The sequence below is a fragment of the Leptonotus elevatus genome, chromosome 14 (genome assembly GCF_054856555.1).
Source record: "Leptonotus elevatus isolate MCC_2025b chromosome 14, RoL_Lele_1.0, whole genome shotgun sequence".
NCBI lineage: Eukaryota > Metazoa > Chordata > Actinopteri > Syngnathiformes > Syngnathidae > Leptonotus > Leptonotus elevatus.
Window position 1 is genome coordinate 11,598,495 of NC_141252.1, and position 20,203 is coordinate 11,618,697.

The following is a 20,203-nucleotide window of genomic DNA, read 5'->3' on the forward strand; positions in this document are numbered from 1 at the left end:
CTGATTCAAATGATCAGCTCATCAGCAAGCTCTGGAAAAGCTTGATAGTGATCCTGATCATTTGAATCAGGTGTGTTGGGGGAGGGAAACATCTAAAAAATGCAGTATAGGGACATTTGTAGACAGGAATTGGTGGGCCCTGTTTTAAATGTTTCCCTCTTTCAACACACTTGATCTAAATGATCAGCTAATCATCAAGCTATGCAGGAGCCTGAAAACGATTCTGATGATTAGAATCAGGTATGTTGGAAAAGGAAAAATTTAAAACATGATCAGCAAGCTCTGCAAGAGACTGATATCGATCCTGATCATTTGAAGCAGGTGTGTTGGGGGGGGGGGGGCATCTAAAAAAGACCGGAGTTGATGACCCGTCCTGCAATACACTTGATTCAAATGATCAGCTCATCAGCCAGTTCTGGAAAAGTCTGATAGTGATCATGATAATGTGAATCAGATGTGTTGGAAGAGGGAAACATTTAACACATGCAGGATAGAGGGCCTTGTGGACCGGAGTTGGTGACCCCTGCTGTAGATGTTTCCCTCTTCCCACACAACTGATTCATATGATCAGCTCATCAGCAAGCTCTGCAGGAGCCTGATAAAGATCCTGATCATTTGAATCAGTTGTGTTGGAGGAGGGAAACATCTAAAAGATGCAGGATAGGGACCCTCGTAGATGGGAGTTGGTGACCCCTGTTTTAGATGATTCCCTTTTCCAACACGGCTAATTCAAATGATCAGTTCATCAGCAAGTTTCGCCGAAGCCTGATAATGATCCTGATAATTTGAATTAGGTGTGTTGGAGGAGGGGGAAAAAAATGCAGGACTCCGGCCCTCGAGGACCTTTGACACCTGTGTTCTAACTGGTTCTCATTTGTACTCGGAGATTTTTACTTTGTCACTTCAGTTTTTTATCCATAATATGTTTTGGTCTCAGTTAGTCCAGGATGTGCCAGTGGTGTGTTTTGTTGTTTCAACAATGACGTGTGACATCCAGTACAAATTAAAAGCTACCCAGCAGAGTTGCACAAAGAGCAAGTTGGCTCTGAGAATAATTTGGTAGATGATCCCTTTTTAACTCTCTAAGCACTGCAGCCAAGTCGGAGATTAGTGTCGCTGATCAAAGGCTCGAACTTGACGCAAACCTCGACCCGGCCGCTGTTCTTATGAGCACTGTGTTAACTGAAGCGTTGCCAATTTGCTGCCGGAGGCTTCTGCTCACAACCCCCACCCTGCCTTAACAACTAAGAGGAAACTGACAGCAGGTATGAAAAAAGGATTAGAATGCCCTTCATTTGTGAATCTTTTATTGGACAGACCCATCAGTGTCAGTGTTTGGAATTGTGTTCTAGCACTCACATACAGCACCTATCAGAACTTGCATTAGGACCAGAAGCGCAAGTAAGAAAATAAACTCTAAAAACCCCAGTTTGCGTGGTATATTCCACTTGTGAGCAGCAGACAAATACACGTTGACACATTTTCACCTTAAAATGTAATGTAGATATTTGTTTTGTTTTTGTTTGTTTCAACCTATAAAATTGTGAACTGATCAACTTTAGAGCAGACAACAAATGAACAAGCAAAATTGACTTTGCCGTACATTATATATCAAAACACTAGCTAAAGTACTATATGGGAGTTTATGACCTGTAGGTTTAGTCAAAGCTATCCTTTTTACTTTCACTTAACTTGCCAGACTAACCTGCAATCAGCGTCCTTTTCTCTTTTTAATACCAATTTAGTACCTTACATATTTATTGTCTGACAAGCAGCTTTCTAATCAGATTACCCCGCCCGTACGTTCCAGCAAGGTCATATGAATCTGAAGAGTGCAAGAGCTCCTTGTATTTCCGAGATGTCATTCAGCACAATGTGTGCTGCCTTGCAACATTGTTAGGCCACTGAGAACAAGGGTCACCTTTGCCAACACAAGCTATGGTTGTTCCCCTTTTTTTTTTTGTATTTCTCTTGCTGTTGCAAAGAAATGCAGCTCGAAAGTGATGTATTTGTAAGCCATGCAGCATCTTGGTACAGTACATCTTCATTACAAACGATTGTATTGGGCATCTGCTCTGCTTTAAGTATATATTCACCAGTAGAGTGAAGCGAGGTTAACCAAATTGCCTGTGCCTGAGTTGGTAGGCTGTCAATCCCAATAAAGGCACTCCTTAATATTCTTCCATTCTCTGCTTCCCATTTGCCACCATAATTGTATTCCAAATGAATAACGGTTTGTGTGAGCTGTAAGGTTATTCTGCTTTTCTTATTTGGTTCTCAGACTAGCACAGCTCTTTTCTCTGACGTTCCAATACTCTTAAACAGAGCAATCAGTCAATCTTTCAAAGCAAATGTGCGGTGAAACTGCAGTGACGGTTGCAAGGCCAGCTCAATGATTTATAATAAGCCCTGCATTTCTCATGATTTATACAAAAGTTTATGATCCTCCATCCTGGCTAAAAGCGGTGGAGGAGAGTGGAAGCTGCCACATGCTCTCAACATGCCATATGGCCTACTTGCGTGACTTTGAGTGATTATGTTATGGATTTTGTTGGACAAAGTAGGGCAGCATTGGCGAAGCTGTTTCAGGTTCTTATTTAAAAATGGGAAAGGCCATTTACAATAATCTGCCAACAATATGCTTGGTATTGCTGCACCATCAGACCGTTTCGTTTGTGATAGCGTTATTTTTTAATTTTCTTTACCTAATTGAGCTATTACTATACACGGTTCCAAATAATTGGAATACAGCTATAATAATAAACTTACTGTATTGTTAAATAATTAAAACCTTTCTGGCAGTGTCATCAGTGTTTTTATGCAGATCTTATTTTGTATCATATTAGGTTACTTTAGGTAAATTTAAAGGATGGAAAATGTTCTATGTTTGTATTATTGGGACCCGAATATTATTATTCAAATTATTAATAATATTTTTATTATTGATGTGAATTATTCGTACACTGTCATAGTTTTGGAATGGAATCAGGCACTCCAATTTCTCAGATTTTGATTCAGTTTGCAGCATCCATAAAGTATCCCATGACCACTAAAGAAGAAGAAGAAGAATGACCCGTCAGAGTGACAAGTGGGTTAATCCATCATCCTTAACAATGCCACCCTGTCAAGATCTGACATTGGAAGCTCCCTGAGCCGTGCAAAACGCAGACAGACTTCATTGAGAGTATTTACACAGCAACACCCCCACGGTGTGACAGATGCTCCGTTTTGTTACTTCATTGGCATTTATCACCTACAGGTGTGCGCTGAAGAAACACCTGCGCAGCAAAATAAACTGACCTTGCCAAAGAGCATGGGGATTCAGTTTGAGTGTAACTGTGTCATCTTAGAACGCCCTCCCATCTGCACTGCGTGTTGCCACTTACTGACATTATAAGTCTGTCTCGGCAGGGAGGCAGATTAAATAACAATAATCTTTCATTCCCCCCGCCCCCCCCCACCCCCACAGGGTTGCTCAAAATACTGTATGCATGTGCTAAATGAAGTATTATAAATAACCTATCACATACAAAAATAATTTAAAGAATGATTTGAGTTGTGCATAATGAACCTACAGAGTTTCCAAAGCATACAGTAGTGGTCACGTCAGAGCCAGACTGCAGTGTTTGGGTGAAGGAATTAAGATTACACCACAATGTGACCAGATGGAGGCAGTAGAGGCACACTTATGCATATTTAAATATGTTTAGCATTTTCTAGATATTTGATATGTTTAGCCATCTCTCTTTGATTTTTACTTATTTAAGTAGTCTGTGGTACTTTTAAATGATCAAGAGCTTTGTAAAGGACAGTTGGAGTCTGTATTTGGAACCGTTCCCAGCACACATTCAGCAGTCTTCCCTGCGGGACCAATGCGTCATTTTTATAATGAAATGTTATTCATGTAAACTTCCTCTTTCGTCCTCTGCTGTACAAGTGTCAGATAACTGGCGCGACCGCAGCCACTGCTGGTCAAAATGGCAGATTGCGGTGGGCAGTTTGGAGTTTTCCATTATCCAGCAAAGCTTGGTTGTGTTGTGTATGTGTAAGATTTTGGGGTGGCAGCAGGGGGAGCCATGACTGAATTTAAGGCATTTGGCCTCTACTCAAATCCCAGGATTCTATTTAAAGGGGTTACCAATCTCTTAAAAGCAAGGGATGGGCGACTGCAGTCACACTGCAGTGCCCACAGTTAATTTCAATGATACTTGATACAAAATGAGGTTGTAAGAAGGTTTCAAGAACAGGATGTGGTATTATTTTCCTATAGAAATATGAGGCTTTGTCCCCTTTTGTCATCTCTCATTTCCTGCACATACCCACAACTAGTGCTCTTCTTTCTTTTTTTTGCATGAATGACACCCACGTGCCACTTTGTGTGTTCTGACACTATTCTTCTGTAGTTGATGTGGTTTGACACGAGTGTCCCTAGCACACAAGGATGCCTCTGCAGGTGCCAGTTACCAGTTTGCCACTGAGCTGTTCATGCAAAAAGTACTACATTTGGAATGGTGTTGTAAAATCACAAACCATGTAATCTTATGGACATTCATTGAGCCATAGCGCCATCTAGTGATGAACTAATAACACATTAATTTAAAAAACCGACAGTTTTTGTCAAAAGTATGCAAAAAAATATGTTGTATTATCATAAACATATATATATATATATCAGGGGTGTGAATTGCCCAGTACCTGGCGATTCGATTCGTATCACGATTCATAGGTCATGATTCGATTTGATAACGATTAATCCCGATACGAATCTATACATTGATTATTGCGATTTTTTTAAAACTCAAATTTAGAAAATACTAATCAGTAAATTTGTACATGTACACTGTAAGATTTGTATGAAAATGTATTTATTTATCTGAAACTTCAGATTTATAACTGAGCCACTGCATTTAACAAACAGATTGCAGTCTGTTTCATGTTTGAACAGCACTGAAATAAAACATTAAGGCTTAATGTTCCATTAATATAACATTCTTCCATGCTTAATGTGTGAATCCTAACCCTAAGTAAGACGTTTTGTTGAATATTTCCATGAAAAAATTATGTTTAAAAATCGATTCGGCCGCATATTGATATTAAATATGCAGGTGGTCGGGCCCGTCGTTTGTCATATTCTGCTCTGCTCTCGCAAGCTTTTACTAGCTTGTTTTTTTTTTTTACTAGCTCCTCCCGCTCACCACTCTTGTTAGACACTCCAGCCTATGGCTCCGACTAACTCCTGCTAGCCGCTCTTGTTAGCTGCTCCGTCTAATTCCGGCTCGCTCGCTCGGTCTTTCGGCGTCGCTCGACAGATTTCACAACTCGCCAAGATGCTCGTTTGCTCACGCAAAATAAGAATTGGTGGTAGCCTTGTAAAATGTGGTCTCTGAGCCACCATAATGTGCGTGGTCCTGCATGCTTCTAATGCTACTCTTTGACCACTAGATGGCACTACAACACATTGGGTCTTTAAAACGAAATCCTCCTGCTTCATGTGTATTTTTTTCTCTCGACAGGAGAGAGCAGGCTAGGTGAATTTACACTGGGTTTGCAAGGCAGGCACACAAATAGTTGCAGTTTTATTAATTTTTTTCCCCCCAGTTAAAATTATATTCGCTTAAGGTGTTTTGTTGATTGTCCATATTTGAATCACTATAGCTTGCTGCTGGTGTGGCCTGTAGGAAGAGAGCTGACTAAGTGCAGATAAAAATAGCTTCATGCCCTGAGGCTTGCAGAAAAACAGGACTCACCATTGCTGCATGTTTGACGCTAAAAGATTCCGACGCCTACTTTCAAGCCAATTGTATTATCCACACAGGCTACACACCGCAAGCACAACTTCAGTTGAGTAGCTATTCAGCAACTCTGCATAACACACTGCTAATTATGCTGAGGTTGCGTCTGTGTTTGTGTATCCCCTCCACTAGAGGACTCCCTCCTGCGTCATGATGATATTTGGATGCTGGATGGTGATGACCCCCAGGAGCCCTTGTCCCGTGTTCCCCGCCCCGATCACCTGGATTTCCTACGCATTACACCCCCTGAGGATGACATCATTGGGGATACACCTTATTATCCCAAGCTGGAGTGCACGGTGAGGGCCCCCTAAGCTTGAACAGCACAGACATTCGCTGCATTACCATGGCCTCTTTCCCAATCACATGATTAGAAATTCTTGAAATGGATTAAAGGGGTCATGGATTCTAATCTGCAGAAAGATCCTAAGACAAAACTGACTCAGATAATTCCTTGTTCTGAGACGTAACAATAAAATCACGGCTTCAGTTATTACTGGCTAAACCAGTGTGTCCAAACTACAGCCTGGGGGCCATTTGCGGCCCATCCACTTTTTTAGTAGTCCGCGTCATATAGGAAAGATAATATTTTACATGACTCACAAATGTAGTAGAAGTGTAGATGTCTCAAAAGGGGTTGGTGTGAGTGATGGGGACTACCACAACTGTTAATAATAAAGCTTTACAGCTAAAATAGTATTTGAATATCTGTAAAAAAAAAATACCGTTTCAGAAACAAAAATGGTTTCCTCCCCTTTCTGCTTAGTGTCAAGGTCCAATTACATAAAAATTTTAAAAATGTGAGAAAAAAAACTAAACTATTTTCCTTAAACCTTTAACAGAAAGCCTTTATGTAGCAGTTTTCAAAATAATTAACACTATATCACTAATTTGTAATTTATTTATTTATTGATTGGTTGCTTTTAGTGTTTTTAATAAATTAAAATTAAAATCTAACTGGCCCTTCCTTCCTTCTATTTTTCTGTATGGCGTCCTCATAAGAAAATGTTGGGACACCCCTGATCTAAAGTATTTTGATCATTTTGAGTATTAAAAGAAATAAATTTACACATATCCAGTCTTCTTCAAACCAACATATGATTGAAAGGTGTAATAATTAAAAAACATTATATGACAATGTCCTCCTACCCAACTTAATGATTAGAAAACAACTTTTGCTATGAAGCCTCTCCTAGTTTTTCAGATGGCGTCTGACCAAAGCATTCATTCCTGTGGCTGATGAGGTGGATTACTTAGATGTGGTTTCACATGTGTATTTTATCAGTGTAAGCCATGCATTGTTCAAATAAAACTAAAATTATCTGCAATCATTTTTTGCATTATCAAAAGGAATACCAGTGACAGCCTTAAGCCTAAGCCTTAAGTGTTATGTAATTGAGTGATTGCAAAAGTAATTGCTGTCAGCAGCTGATCTCAGGATTTGTACCAGTCTATGATATGTACATACTATTGCGACAACTCTTTTCAGGCAATGCTGTTAGAACAGGCCTCTGAGGGGATTTAGTGTGTGTGTGTGGGGGGGAGTATAGAATACCACTGTGATTACATAACAAAATCCATCATTACATGTGAGGCTTTTTTCATATGAATGTCCTGAAAGACAACAATAAACAATACAAATTATCATATTATTATTATTGACGTATATACTTCTTCTTTAATTTGATTTGTATATGATGAAAATGTGAAAATGGCAATGGTGTGGAGAAATAGTAATAGCGTTATGCATCTTAACTATGTGGAAAAAAGAAAGACATGTTTTGACACGGCAACATTAGTGCGATAGCTTAATTTTCATTCACACAATTACACTGCACACGTGAAAACATTCTTGCGTTGCACATTCTTCCATGAGAACAGATTAGGTGTTTAATCAAGCGGATTCTAAAGGCAATGACCTTTTGTTGCTTAGAGCAACAAGAGGAATGCAAGTTCTCCCTGAAACTAGGAAAACAACCAGCGCAGTTTGGAGCTGGTCAGAATCATAAATAAGATGAAAATAATGTGTTTTAAAATGTTGTTACAACTGATTATAGTTCAGAATGAGTCATACTTTAATACTTAGTACTCAACTGTACTGTTAATCACACCACGTTTATCAGTGTTAGCATGCTAGCTGTGACTGTCACTGTATCAGGGTTAGCATGCTAGCTATCACTGTCTATCCACACAAGCTAAGCCTCACAGGCTCTTCATTCAATTACTGGACTTGTTTGCTTCTCCAGTGGGCCACACACACCGCCCTTCTATGTTTACAACTTTACCACACTGCCATTTTCTGAACGTGAGGTAATCAGACACCTGTGGCTGGTGCTACAGGTTCCCTCCCAGAAAGGGAGGGACCTGGAGGAAGGCGTCCACAGACCGGGTAGACCAGTGAGACACTTTTTTTCCCCGCAACCTGTCACAACAGTCTCGTGGACTTTTCCTTCTCGCTAAAGCAGATTGCTAAAGACAGACGAGAACCAAAAGAAAAAACTCAGTCATGGACCACAGACTTCATGGCAGCACTGAGAGAAGGATAATCCACATCATCAACATGGAAAATGCAGCTCGCCTTGTGGGAATAGTAGGAATTGCTTTGTGAAAGTTGAACTCTCCTCTGCTCTCCCATCAAGATTACAACAGGATATAGGTCCAGATATTGAACAGAGTGACTTAACACGGGAAACTTTCTCATAGAACTTTTTCTACTACACACAACTAGTAGTAGTCTTTCTTTGACCCAATGAATGCCGTTTATATTGAAGCTGTTTCTGTGTCACACATACAGTAGCATTGTTATTGGTGCCCTCTTGGAGAAGGTAAGAGGAGATTTGTCCGTACAAAGACCTTTTTGTTTCCTGCCAATGTTTCAGGTGGAATAGGAGCAGCTTTAGGACTCGCAGCTTGGACACGTTGCCAAAGCCGCCACATATTTTGTTTTTTCTTTCACCCTATGCCAGCGTGACGTTTGAATGAGAATGGACAATTCGAGTAATCTCTCTGATACACAAGGAACAAAGTCCTCTACTACTTTGTTGAATGTCTTTAACAATCTTCTCACCAGGGAGAGGTCAGCATCAGACGTGCAGCCCGCTGTGCTGACGTCTTTTAAGGAACTGTCAGATGTTGAAGAATGTCAAACTCTTCAAAGAGAAAGCGTGCTCAGTGAGAGTGCAGATCTGTCTCTGGGGGATGCAACTGCTTCGTGTTACAGAGAACAAGATGTTGACAAATGGGAAACTCGCAAGGAGTCTGGTAGTCCTCTTAAAGAAGAGTTGTCACACTCGGTGGAAAAAGATACAGTTACGGTAACCAGAGTGGAAACTTATAGTGACTCTGAAAATGAAGAGGAGGGGGCGGGGCCTAAAAGCAGTAGCCTGTCAAAGAAGCTGGTAATTGTCAGGAAGCCCACCCTACCCGAGGACAGCAAGGATTTAATGCACGATAGTGATGGAGATGTACACGGAGATGCTAATATGGAAGGGATCCATGTTCCACAGTTTCGAACACACGAGTTCAAGAGCTCAGCTTCAGAGTCGCTTCTATCTGAGGACAGGTCCAGCTACTTTTGGACTGACCGTACCTTTCCAGGTTCCAGAGAGAACACGTCTACTATGCTTAACAGAGGAGAAGCATCAAGCACAGAAGACGATGGAAGCAAACAGACAAAAGAGAGTGACAACTATGAAGAAATAGATTGTTCTCTGCCCGTTCCCTCCATCAATCCAAGTCGTAGTACAGAGGTATCCCCAACTTTACAGAAAACTGAAACATGTGGGCAAAACTACAAAGAACCACTCTCTAGACAAGTGATCCCTTCTCCAAGTCTTGAGGAGCAATCAGACAGTGTGGAAAAGAAGCCAACATCGCGCTCATCTGGTCATCTCCAACCAAGTGCCAAACTCTCACCCCAGCATTCAATTTCTTCAAAGACTCCAGATGGGTCCTCGTCCATCTCACCCGAGTCCAAGGACACATCACTCTCTTCATCCCATTCTTTTCAGATGCCCGCTCTGTTTAGTGGTCTACGGGTGCTGAAGAAAGGAGCAGTAGGGGATGAGAGAGAAACCGTGTCAGAGATCAAGCAGAGTGAGAAAGATGCTGACCTGGCATTGCTCAGTCTAAAGAAAACGGTGAATAAAACCAAACTCCTACCTGAGCAGAAGACATCCACTCCAACCAAAAAACATCTCGAACCTAAACCTCTTTCAGAAAGTCTCAGAAACCTTGATAAGCAAAATGAGGCCAAAACTGAAGGACAGGAAATTGATCCAGGGGCTAACAAAAGTAAGGAATCTGAGACTGGAGATGAAATGGGAGGAGAGAAACCCCCAGAACCAGAAATCAGGAAAACCTCTGACATGGCGTATGATACTTTTCGGAGTATTTTCGGCCCTAAATCTGCCAAAAAGGAAAAAAGTGAACCTGTGGATCTGGAAGCGGTGCGAAAGAAGATCAAGAGTGACAAAGAAAGTCTACGATCGATTTTTGAGAGAAGTTCCAAAATTCCCAGTAGGGAACTGAAAGTTCATACAGAATCGAACGTATGTCATCACCTCCCTCCATTGGTTTATTCACACAACACATATGTTGACTATAATAAAAAAAAAAATACTGCAACACTTTTTCCAGGAATATGTTAACATCATTGTATTTGTTCTGCCGTAACAGACGGAGGCCACGTCACCTGCGGACAGTGAGGACCGGACTCCGGGTCGTCTGCAGGCTGTTTGGCCACCACCCAAATCCAAAGATGAGGAAGAAAAGGTCGGGCTCAAGTATACAGAAGCAGGTAAGAACCAGACACTGTCTTACCTGTATTTACCTTTCTACCTGTGATCTAAGAGAATCCCCAATACTGCGTTTGATGACATTCCCATGCACACAATTTCATAGGATTGGTTTAGTCCGTTTAGACAGTGTCTGAATGACTATTACATGTGCAACCTTACACTCATTGCAAAGCTTTCGATGTTGATCATATATATTTTAAAAGAAAACTTGACGTAATGTTTTATTTAGGGCACCACATTGCCACCTGCAACTGGTTGTTTAAGTTGCAGAACTGGTCCTTCCGTGAGCAATGACCCAACCCTCTAGAATGTTATCACTTTTTTTTTTATCAAACAGCTGCAAGTCTTGTAGAGCCAGAAATTCAACTTTCTTCATGCTCAATTAGTCATTCTGCAACCGTGCAAACACAAAAAAAAAAAATCTGTTGCGTCATCAAAATATAGTCCAGGTGAATTGTGCTGTGCTTGCTTTCAGAGCACCAAGCTGCCCTCCTGCAGCTCAAGAGGGAATGCAAGGAAGACTTGGAGCTAATGCATGTAAGTTATGTCACTGTGACAAAACACCTTCAACGCTTTGTGAATATACTATAAGCGGTGAGACACTATGGAGTGATACTGTTCAGAAACATTTATGTACCTAAATCACTGGAATTATACTCACCTGCAGTTTACTATTATGGACACAAGATGGCGCCAAGTAAGCATGAAATGTTCTGTACTGGTACCCACCCACTTTGGTGGTCACCTTGCTACTGTCAGGTTATAATTTTCTCTCTCTCTCTCTCTCTCTCTCTCTGTATATAAACAAATAAAATAGCTAGGAATTGGTGAACACCCATCACATTTTCATAAATTTGCACTCTTGCAAAGTAAAAAGCCCCAAGAACAGCAAGCCGATGTGAACTTTGAAACATATTTAGTTTAATAAACACTTCGTATATTTAAGTCAACAGCAGCTGTAAATCACTAAGAAATGCACATTTAAAATGTAATTTAAAACCGGATTCATAATGGAAGTAATGGAGGTATATTGAAAAAGAAAGCAGAAAGAAGAGATATACAAAATTATTTTATAAATATGATCAGTTGTTTAATACAGGTTTATTTACATGTAAATGCTTGATAACAAGAGACAACTGTAACAATTCTAGTAACTATTGTGTAGGGGTCAACTTTCTCTTCTTATTTGAGCGCTGTGAAGTTACTGGCATCATGAAATTTTACTGGTGGGAACATTTAAACACCTTTGATTTTTTTTATTATAAAAGATTTAAATATATTTCGGTATGTTAATTACATTAACCAAAATGAAGGATTTTGTTTAAAACCTAAATAAAAGACACACGGAGAACCAACTGTCAATTACAAACAGTAGACTAACCAGAATTTTGGAATATTATTATCATCTAATTATGTTGCTCCTTTGCATAAAGTTAGACCGTTAGGATTTGACTAATTGGCAAATTTCTTATTCAAAATCTGACCTTGGAAAGGTTTTCTCAGTCTGTCTGTTTAAAGCCTTTACCCTCCTTAATAGACTGATGCAGAGACTGAGAAATGTGTACCACAGTCGGCCCACAACAAAGGGTGGGAACGTGCCTCATGCTGTTTCCAAGCGAAACAAGTTAATAAGGAACATGTGTAAGGTTCATTGCCCAACAATTTCCTTGTTGTTCCCAATCAATACTTTGCTTTGGTTGTTTCTTTTTTTATTGTTTATTGTCCATCAACCGTAAAGTGGGTTTGCTCGATTTTCTCTGAGCAAGTTATTTATCACCCTATGATGCACACAAACGATCCAAAATGATGATTAAAAAAATAACATGTTATAAGCAGTTTTATGTAACAATCTATTTACATCCTTAAAACATTCATTTCACACATAAAATGACTATAATATCAATTATTGTGCTTTCACAGTCAGATTTTGAGCTTGAGATCTTCCAAATTCGAGGCGAGCATGCTGTTTCAATATCAAACCTTGAAGGCGTCATTGCCAAGATGCAAAAAGACAAGACCTATAATGTGCAGCGCGAGACCCGAGACGTGGCTGTGTCGACTGCAGATGACCCAACAACCAAAACCTGCCGAACTGTTGGGATCCAGACAGACAGAGAGACGTTCATCAAGAGCCCAGAGGGCGAGGCGGGCGTTGTCGTTCAAGTAGCGAGCCAGAACGTGCCAAAAAGACTTAACTTGGACTCTATCGAACTCAATCTGGGGCTTAAAACAGCTTCAGGGTCTTGTGGATCAGTCCCGCCTCCGCCACCCCTGCCAGGCCCCTCAGCACCACCACCACCCCCTCCACCTCCGCTGCCAGGCAATATGGGAGCCCCGCCGCCGCCGCCGCCGCCGCCGCCGCCGCCGCCGCCGCTGCCGCCACCTTTACACGCCGGGGGTGGCCCTCCACCACCCCCACCTCCTCTACCTCCTGGTCTACCTGGAGCTGGACCTCCGCCTCCTCCCCCTCCTCCAGGCGGCAACCCCCCACCACCTCCAGTCATGGGGGGGGGTATTTTCAGTAAGCTGTTTGAAAAGCCCCCTCGGAAGCAGGCGATTGAACCCGCCTGCCCCATGAAGCCTCTATATTGGACCAGGATTCAAATATATGACGATAAGTATGTGTAACCTATTAATGTCTTTAGAGGGGGAGTCAAGTCAAAAGTTTTCTTTACAGTAATATCTAGGGGTGTCAAAATTAGTGTGTTAATTTTGAGTTTGAATTTAAAGTTTCTCTAACACCACTAAGTTTTTTAATGGACGATTAATGACTGCCCCTTACTTGGAAAGCCTGTACTGGGGAAATTCCAATCGCAACGCAGTAGACTCGTCCACGTCAAAATTTAGCACTAATGCATTTTATAATAATGCATATATTTGTGCAGACTGGGGTCAAGTATTTTACAATGTTAAAAATGTTAAAGACTAGATAGCTCTTAATAGGAAAAGAAAAATGCACTGAGCTGTCACCAACGTCTTACAAATGCAATTATGCCATCTAGTGGCAGAAAAATGACCTCAACACAAATCAATATAACACTCGTTTTTTTACAGTACAGGATATCTTTTTATTTTTATGAATTATTATGAAATTACCGTATCAATGACTAAAAGATGCAGCCTTTATTTCTATTAACTATTATATGTTAAAAAGAGAAAACTTATTTTTGCATTTTATTGTACAAGAACAGATATAAAATTGCCGATTAATCGTGAGTTAACTATTGAAGTCATGCGAATAATTACGATAAAAAATTATAATCACCGGACACCCCTAATAATATGTTCTATGCACCTCCACTAGGCTTAACACGGTATTCTGATTAATGTTCCCTCCATCCATTATCTGAACCGTTCCGTTTGTAGAATATGAATTAAATAGCAAAATCCACCCATCTCATGGGGCAGCCATTTTGCCACTTGCTGTCGACCGAAAATGACATCACAGTTGCTATTGGCTAAAGTAACGACCCACCACGGATCAGCCTGGGACTGTCACATGACCAAACCCAGAAAACAACCAATCACGACTCAGCTTGGGAACATCACATAATCAAACTCAGTAAACAATTGAGCTGTGAGCAACTGTGATGTCATTTTAGGGGCACATACAACATTTTATTGTAAACAACATTTTTGACTTTACTTCCCTTTTAACCACAGCATTGATTCATTTTTTTCACTGAGTCATGATAATCCAGCGCTTTGCCTTATTATTTAACTTTATTTGTACTAATGACGCCATGAAACACGACTTTAAATTCCAATTAGTTGAATGAACTTATATCTAATTTGGTCAAGTGAGTCTGTCCAGCACTAAGAGTTGTTGGCCTCAGCACCGTTCCCTTGCACTCCACAGATTGGATTTGTAAGTGGATTATCCAGCCCATTTACTGTGGTTGTGGTTGCTGCCTCATGAGTGCCAGGCGTTCAACTTTATGACCTTGTATTTCCATGGCTGGTTTAGTTGGGGGAAGCTGAGTTTTGGTCCGTCCGTGCATTCTTGCCGGACCAGGCACCACAGCAGCAGCTATAAATTTAGCCCTAAAGGCTCGAGTTAAGGGGTATTAAATGGCTTTAACTATAACTGGATCAGCTGTGTGATCTTTGCTAATGGTGTGATGCTCTGAAGAGTGTGGGGTTTGACATGTTGCCAGGTCCCCAAATGTGAACCAAAGCTCAGATCTTAGCTGGCAGCTTACACGATATACAACGGAACATAGGAGAACCACACTTTATTGCAGACCACTCGGTATTGGAGTTGCCTTTGGAATTAATGGATTTTATGGGATTCAGTCACACTTTGGTTTGTTGTTTGGCTATTTTTTCTTTAGCACTGTTCTTTTCAAATGATAATTGACAAAAGAGAGTTAAGTGTTAGGATGAAATAGGTGTGGTGAGATAGGTGGTTCATCTTGCTACCTCTCTGCAAGTCAGAATATTTAACACGTTTGCTCGAACTAGGGATGTTCAATAACTCTTTATTTTCATTTGTTTAGAGTGGGACCAAATAGACTTTGTTTAGAGTAAAATTTACTCTACAAAATTTACTGTGTAGTCACGATACCGACACCAAGTACCGATACCACGTTTGATACACCCCCCCCACCCCCCCATAACATATATATATATATATATATATATATATATTCCAATATAGCAATCTTCCTTACAATTGCATGAAATTAGCTGCAATTTTCTATTCTGCTAATTTATAGGTCCTGATTGTAAAATGGCTGCAAGAGATACTGGTATCGGTACTAAATTGTCCGAAGTGTCGGAATTGTGTGGGATAAGCAAGGCACCAAATTCTTTTGAATGTTATTCAGTTCCAGTGTTTCGTAAAAGCAGCCAAATGGGCCAATCTTCGCTTCCCTAATTCTCCTTTTTATTCTGTTGTTTGGGGTTCTCTGTTGGATTGGCTGACAGAATTCTTATCAGTAACAAGGTAGAAACAAGGCTTGGCCACATCCTGGAAAAATGAGGTATGCTTCACTGAGGGCTGTCTAAATGCTGAGAAATTTTGAGATGAGAGTCAGCAACCAGTGGCAATCTTATATCACCACAGTCTGCAAGTCAATCCTTCAAGACGGCAACATTCGCCACCGCAGAATAGTGTTTAGACTACTTCCAGTATTTAGGACTAGAGAATAAAATGTCAACAAACATGACCTCAACCCAACTTAGCACTTATTGGATCCGTGTCTTGTTTGTGTTATCGTGAACCTCTTTTGCTGACTAGCGACTTTTTCTGGTTGAGGAGGGGAATGGCGTCCCACAGCATTGTTGTGACCAAGATTCTGTCCAATTGTGTCAGAGTTCTTCCACACATTTGCTAAAAGAATTTGGCACCATTATGAGCCGTGTCATGAAGATATACAGTATTTCAAACCAAAACTACAACCTTTAAGTTTTCCCCTTCACTGCAGACCAGACGACCATCTTTGTAGACCAGCACGTCTACAATGACATACAGCAGTGTTTAATTTGTTAAAGAGGTGCCGGAATGAATGTCAGAATCCAGGAGGATTACTTCTAAGTAGGAAAATTTGTAGTTTGGATTTGAATTTTTTGTGACACCCAGTTCTGAAGCTTTTCTGACACATCCCATATACACAAATACATGCTCCTCGCAACTGGGCGTTGTTTAGATGGGATTGGCGTTCCAGTGCTGTAAAACGTAATGGTAAGAAGAATTGTTACCCTGAAATATAATAATAGTAATAATAATAATAATAATAATAATAATAATAATAATAGATGTTATTTGTAACACACTTTACATTTATAAAATAAATTGCACATCACAGGCAACACTAAAAGCAATGGAAGTGTTAATAATAATAATAATAATAATAATAATAATAATAAATGTTATTTGTAACACACTTTAAATTTATAATATAATTTGCACAACACAGGCAACAATAAAAGCAATGGAAGTGTTAATAATAATAATAATAATAATAATAATAATAATAACAATAATAACAACAAGAATAATAATAATTTTGGGTAAACTTTTGTAAAATGGAAGGTTTTGAGTCCTTTAAAAGCTTCTACCATCTGTGGATCTCTGAGTTGGTCTGGCGGAGCATTTCATATAATCTGCTAAAGAAAAACAATTCAAACATCTTGTTTTATGTTTAGTTAAACTTTAACCTGCTGGACCATATACACAGGCTTGATAGATAAGAGCTGAACTACAATGCAATGTCTGTTAAGTCATTTTTGGACCCACAAGTATTGTCCCTTGCTTTGATTACCATAATTTAGGAGGGCTAGCAGACGAGCGATGTGTTGGTAACAGCAGAGTGTTAAACATCCTCTTGACTTTAAACAGCTCATGTTCCTTTTTCTACATCTGTTTGTTTTTATTATCCATGTTACTCGGCAACTTCTCAGTACATTCGAGTTCATTTGTTGGAAATGTTCCATCAGGACACAAACAAGCTAGCATCAATGTTTGGTTGTATTTATCACCTAAGGCATAAGCAGCGCTTTTTAAGGGACAGAGAGCAATTTGGTTTAGAATGTTTTCATCCATGTTTTTGTTCTGACAGTGGAAATGAAAATATTGAGAACAAGTGGATATGTTCATTAAACATCTGCAATTTAATCTTCCCCAAATACAACGTACAATTCCTGTTTAGGAAGTTGAATCTGAGCCTTCATCTAATTGATGCAAATGTTTTGTGCTTTGTTTTGTTCTTTAGCAACAACACTTTGTGGGGCTCTCTAGAGGAGCCAGACATCATTGATCCGAAAGAGTTTGAAGATCTTTTCTCCAAGGCCACGCCTCAGCCACTGAAGAAACCACTATCAGACACGTATGAGAAGAAAGTCAAAACAAAGAAGGTAGAAGTACTTCATATCTTCATACTTTGTAGTTTTCATTCCAGGAGAATTGATGTATCTTGCTCAGTGCAGCAGCATCAATGTGTTGTTGTAGTTCTTTTTTCTTTTTTTCTTTTTTTTTGCTTGCTCTCTTATCTTGCTTTGCTTAAACAAGGCCCTTGTCCTCTGTTACCTTTGGTCATAAAAGAAAGATAAGTAATAACACAATGTGAAACTGAAAAAAAAATGGCCCTCTTCCAGACTCCTGTTTGCATTTGTTAGGTATAGCATTGGGCAAACACGCAATTCATGTTTATGAGTTCACTCCTTTGTTTATTCATTGCGGAAGATTATAAAATACAATGTTACGTTTTCCCTATGGGACAAGGTTCTGAATGAAAACTAGAAAATGACATGTACCTCTTGCTCCATGTTTATGGCATAACCTCTGAAGCTGAATAAAATATGTTCCCAGGCACTTCCCATAGGTAATAATAGAAAAATCCAGCTCAAACAGCCACCGTCATAAAAAACTTTTATTAACTATACAGGCAATGTCAGTGGTTCTCAAATGCATGCAGTGTTTTTATAAAAAAAAAAAAAAAGTCTGCTTAATTAATTGTTAGTCTCAGTATCATTATGCACAATTAACATTAAATATAGTACTTAAATATAGGGAACAAAAACCTGTACTTAAACAATGATTCAATTCTAATCTATTGCAAATACATGCACAGTGTAAGCATTTTTTTTTAAAGCCTAAATAAATGTTTAAAAGCAGTTTTTCAAGATTCTATCTAAATCTACATAGAAAATATACTGCAATGGAGTCAAGAAAACAACATTAATTGAGTGATTCTTTCACATAGCACTAAAGGCACCGCTCGTTCCTCTAGTATACCACACTTTGAGAATCACTGCATTAAAGGCAAAGTCCAGTCAAAACATTTCTTTACAGTTCTATGTGCCTCCACGAGTCTAAACACAGTATTTTGATTAGTGTATGAATTAAGCTGCAAAGTCCTCTTGTATTTATCCGTGTCAGGGGATGGTCATTTTGCCACGAGCTGTCGACGGAAAATGACATCAGTTGCGCACGGTTCAGGTAATGACCAATTTATGACTCGCCTGTTTTCTGGGTTTTGGCATGTGATGTTTGCAAACTGAGCCGTAATTGGTTGTTACTGTGATGTTACTTGAACTGTGATGTCATTTTCAGTCAGCAGCAAGTAGTCAAAATGGCCTTGGGATGGATAAAAACGGATGAATTTTGCTGCTGAATTTAAACTGCACTAGTGGGGTCATATAGGAGATATTATTCTAAAAATAATTTTTAACTTAAATTTTCAACTTAGTTAACTGAGGTCTATGCTGACAATTGATTTAGTGTAAGATGGATTGGTGGGTGGCTAGGTAGGTAAAGCACTACTGTTCTTTGAGCGCAATTAGAGATATCTCCACAAACATTTGATGGAATTTTAAATTGCACCGTACTCAACTTAAGAGGTTCCACTGTATTTACCCTTCAACTAACCACATAATGCGTTCAACATCTTGTCAGATGTTGCACTTCTGAACATCTGCTGCAGCCATTGCCCTGTCAGCATGTCGGCCGCCTCGTGGTCCTGACTGTGGCGTCCGAGCAGACTCCCCCCTCTAAATCTATACACATCCTTTATTCTGATCAATTTGTCAAGACTCCACATGGGTCCACAGAGCCACAATGTGTGTGCGGCCGTTGCGTATATGTGTGTGTGTGTGTGTGTCCTTGGTCTCCATCCTCAAATCACCCCATTCAGTCTGGTCACTCTTAAAGTGGCAAAAGCATTTGATCCAACAAAGGCAGCCGCAAGCAGACACAAACGCTTCCAACTGTCTCCTGTCGGGGCTGACATCAGCTTGGAAGAAGTCTGACCCGACTCATGGAAACTTTGCTGGCACACCAATCTAAAAGCTTTCTGTGAAAAAATAACACATTAACTTTAAGAGGATTCTCATTTTCGGCTTCATATTTTTTCTTGCCTTCCAACTTGAGCTTTGATGACTCGCATTTCACTTTATTTAATGGTACTGGCTTTAAACATTGCACCTCCTTTTCTGGCTGTGCTGAAAAGTCCAGAAAAACCTGTCAAGATGTTACATTTTTAGGAAAAAAACAACAACACCCCAGAAGTCTTTTAAAGGACAGAAATGGCATATTATTATATGATATGATATATATGATATCTTTTTGCTTGAATTTCTTTGCGGGATGTCAAAACAAGCTCCCAGAGCTGCTGTTTGGATGTGAACTGCCTCCCTCTTGCAAAGGATTAGCCAAGAATGTCTTGTAAAATCATTATTAATCATATCAGGTATCTGGCCGATACCAGGCCTTATTCCAAGGTAAGTTAGCTGATACTGGTATCAACCACCCTCATGTGGCTGTTTTACAATCAAGTTATAGACATTAAAAGTTAGCAGAATAGAAAATTGCCATTAATTTCCTGCAATTTTAAGGAAAAATGCTATATTGGGTAGGGATATTCGATAAAAAAAAAAATCAGACCGATACCAAATACTGATACCACTAGTACTTTTGATGTATATCATTTCCACAAGAAAAAACAATGACGGATAATTCATATGAAAGACCTATACATTCCAATATAGCATTTTCCCTTAAAATTGTATGACATTAATGGCAATTTTCTCATTTCTAGTTCCTGATCATAAAACGGTCACAAAAGCAGAGATATGTCTTTAAAATTAAGTGTAATTGTTTTTTGGGGGGGA

The 20,203-nt window shown here is 39.7% G+C and overlaps 1 protein-coding gene across 5 annotated transcripts in view; it reads left to right on the top strand.

The window, feature by feature from the left end:
- LOC147162972 (formin-1-like) overlaps positions 1-20,203 on the top strand; it is a 52,926-nt gene that overhangs the window by 2,525 nt on the left and 30,198 nt on the right. For 4 of the 5 annotated variants that reach the window (XM_086094775.1, XM_086094777.1, XM_086094779.1 and 1 more), the window contains exons 3-7: positions 5,925-6,091; positions 10,470-10,590; positions 11,067-11,128; positions 12,512-13,209; positions 17,308-17,449. In XM_086094775.1, the coding sequence (XP_085950901.1) occupies positions 5,925-6,091; positions 10,470-10,590; positions 11,067-11,128; positions 12,512-13,209; positions 17,308-17,449 (1,190 nt within the window). Of the gene's footprint in view, positions 1-5,924; positions 6,092-8,189; positions 10,343-10,469; positions 10,591-11,066; positions 11,129-12,511; positions 13,210-17,307; positions 17,450-20,203 lie in introns of those variants that run through there. The other variant, XM_086094776.1, reaches the window with a different exon arrangement.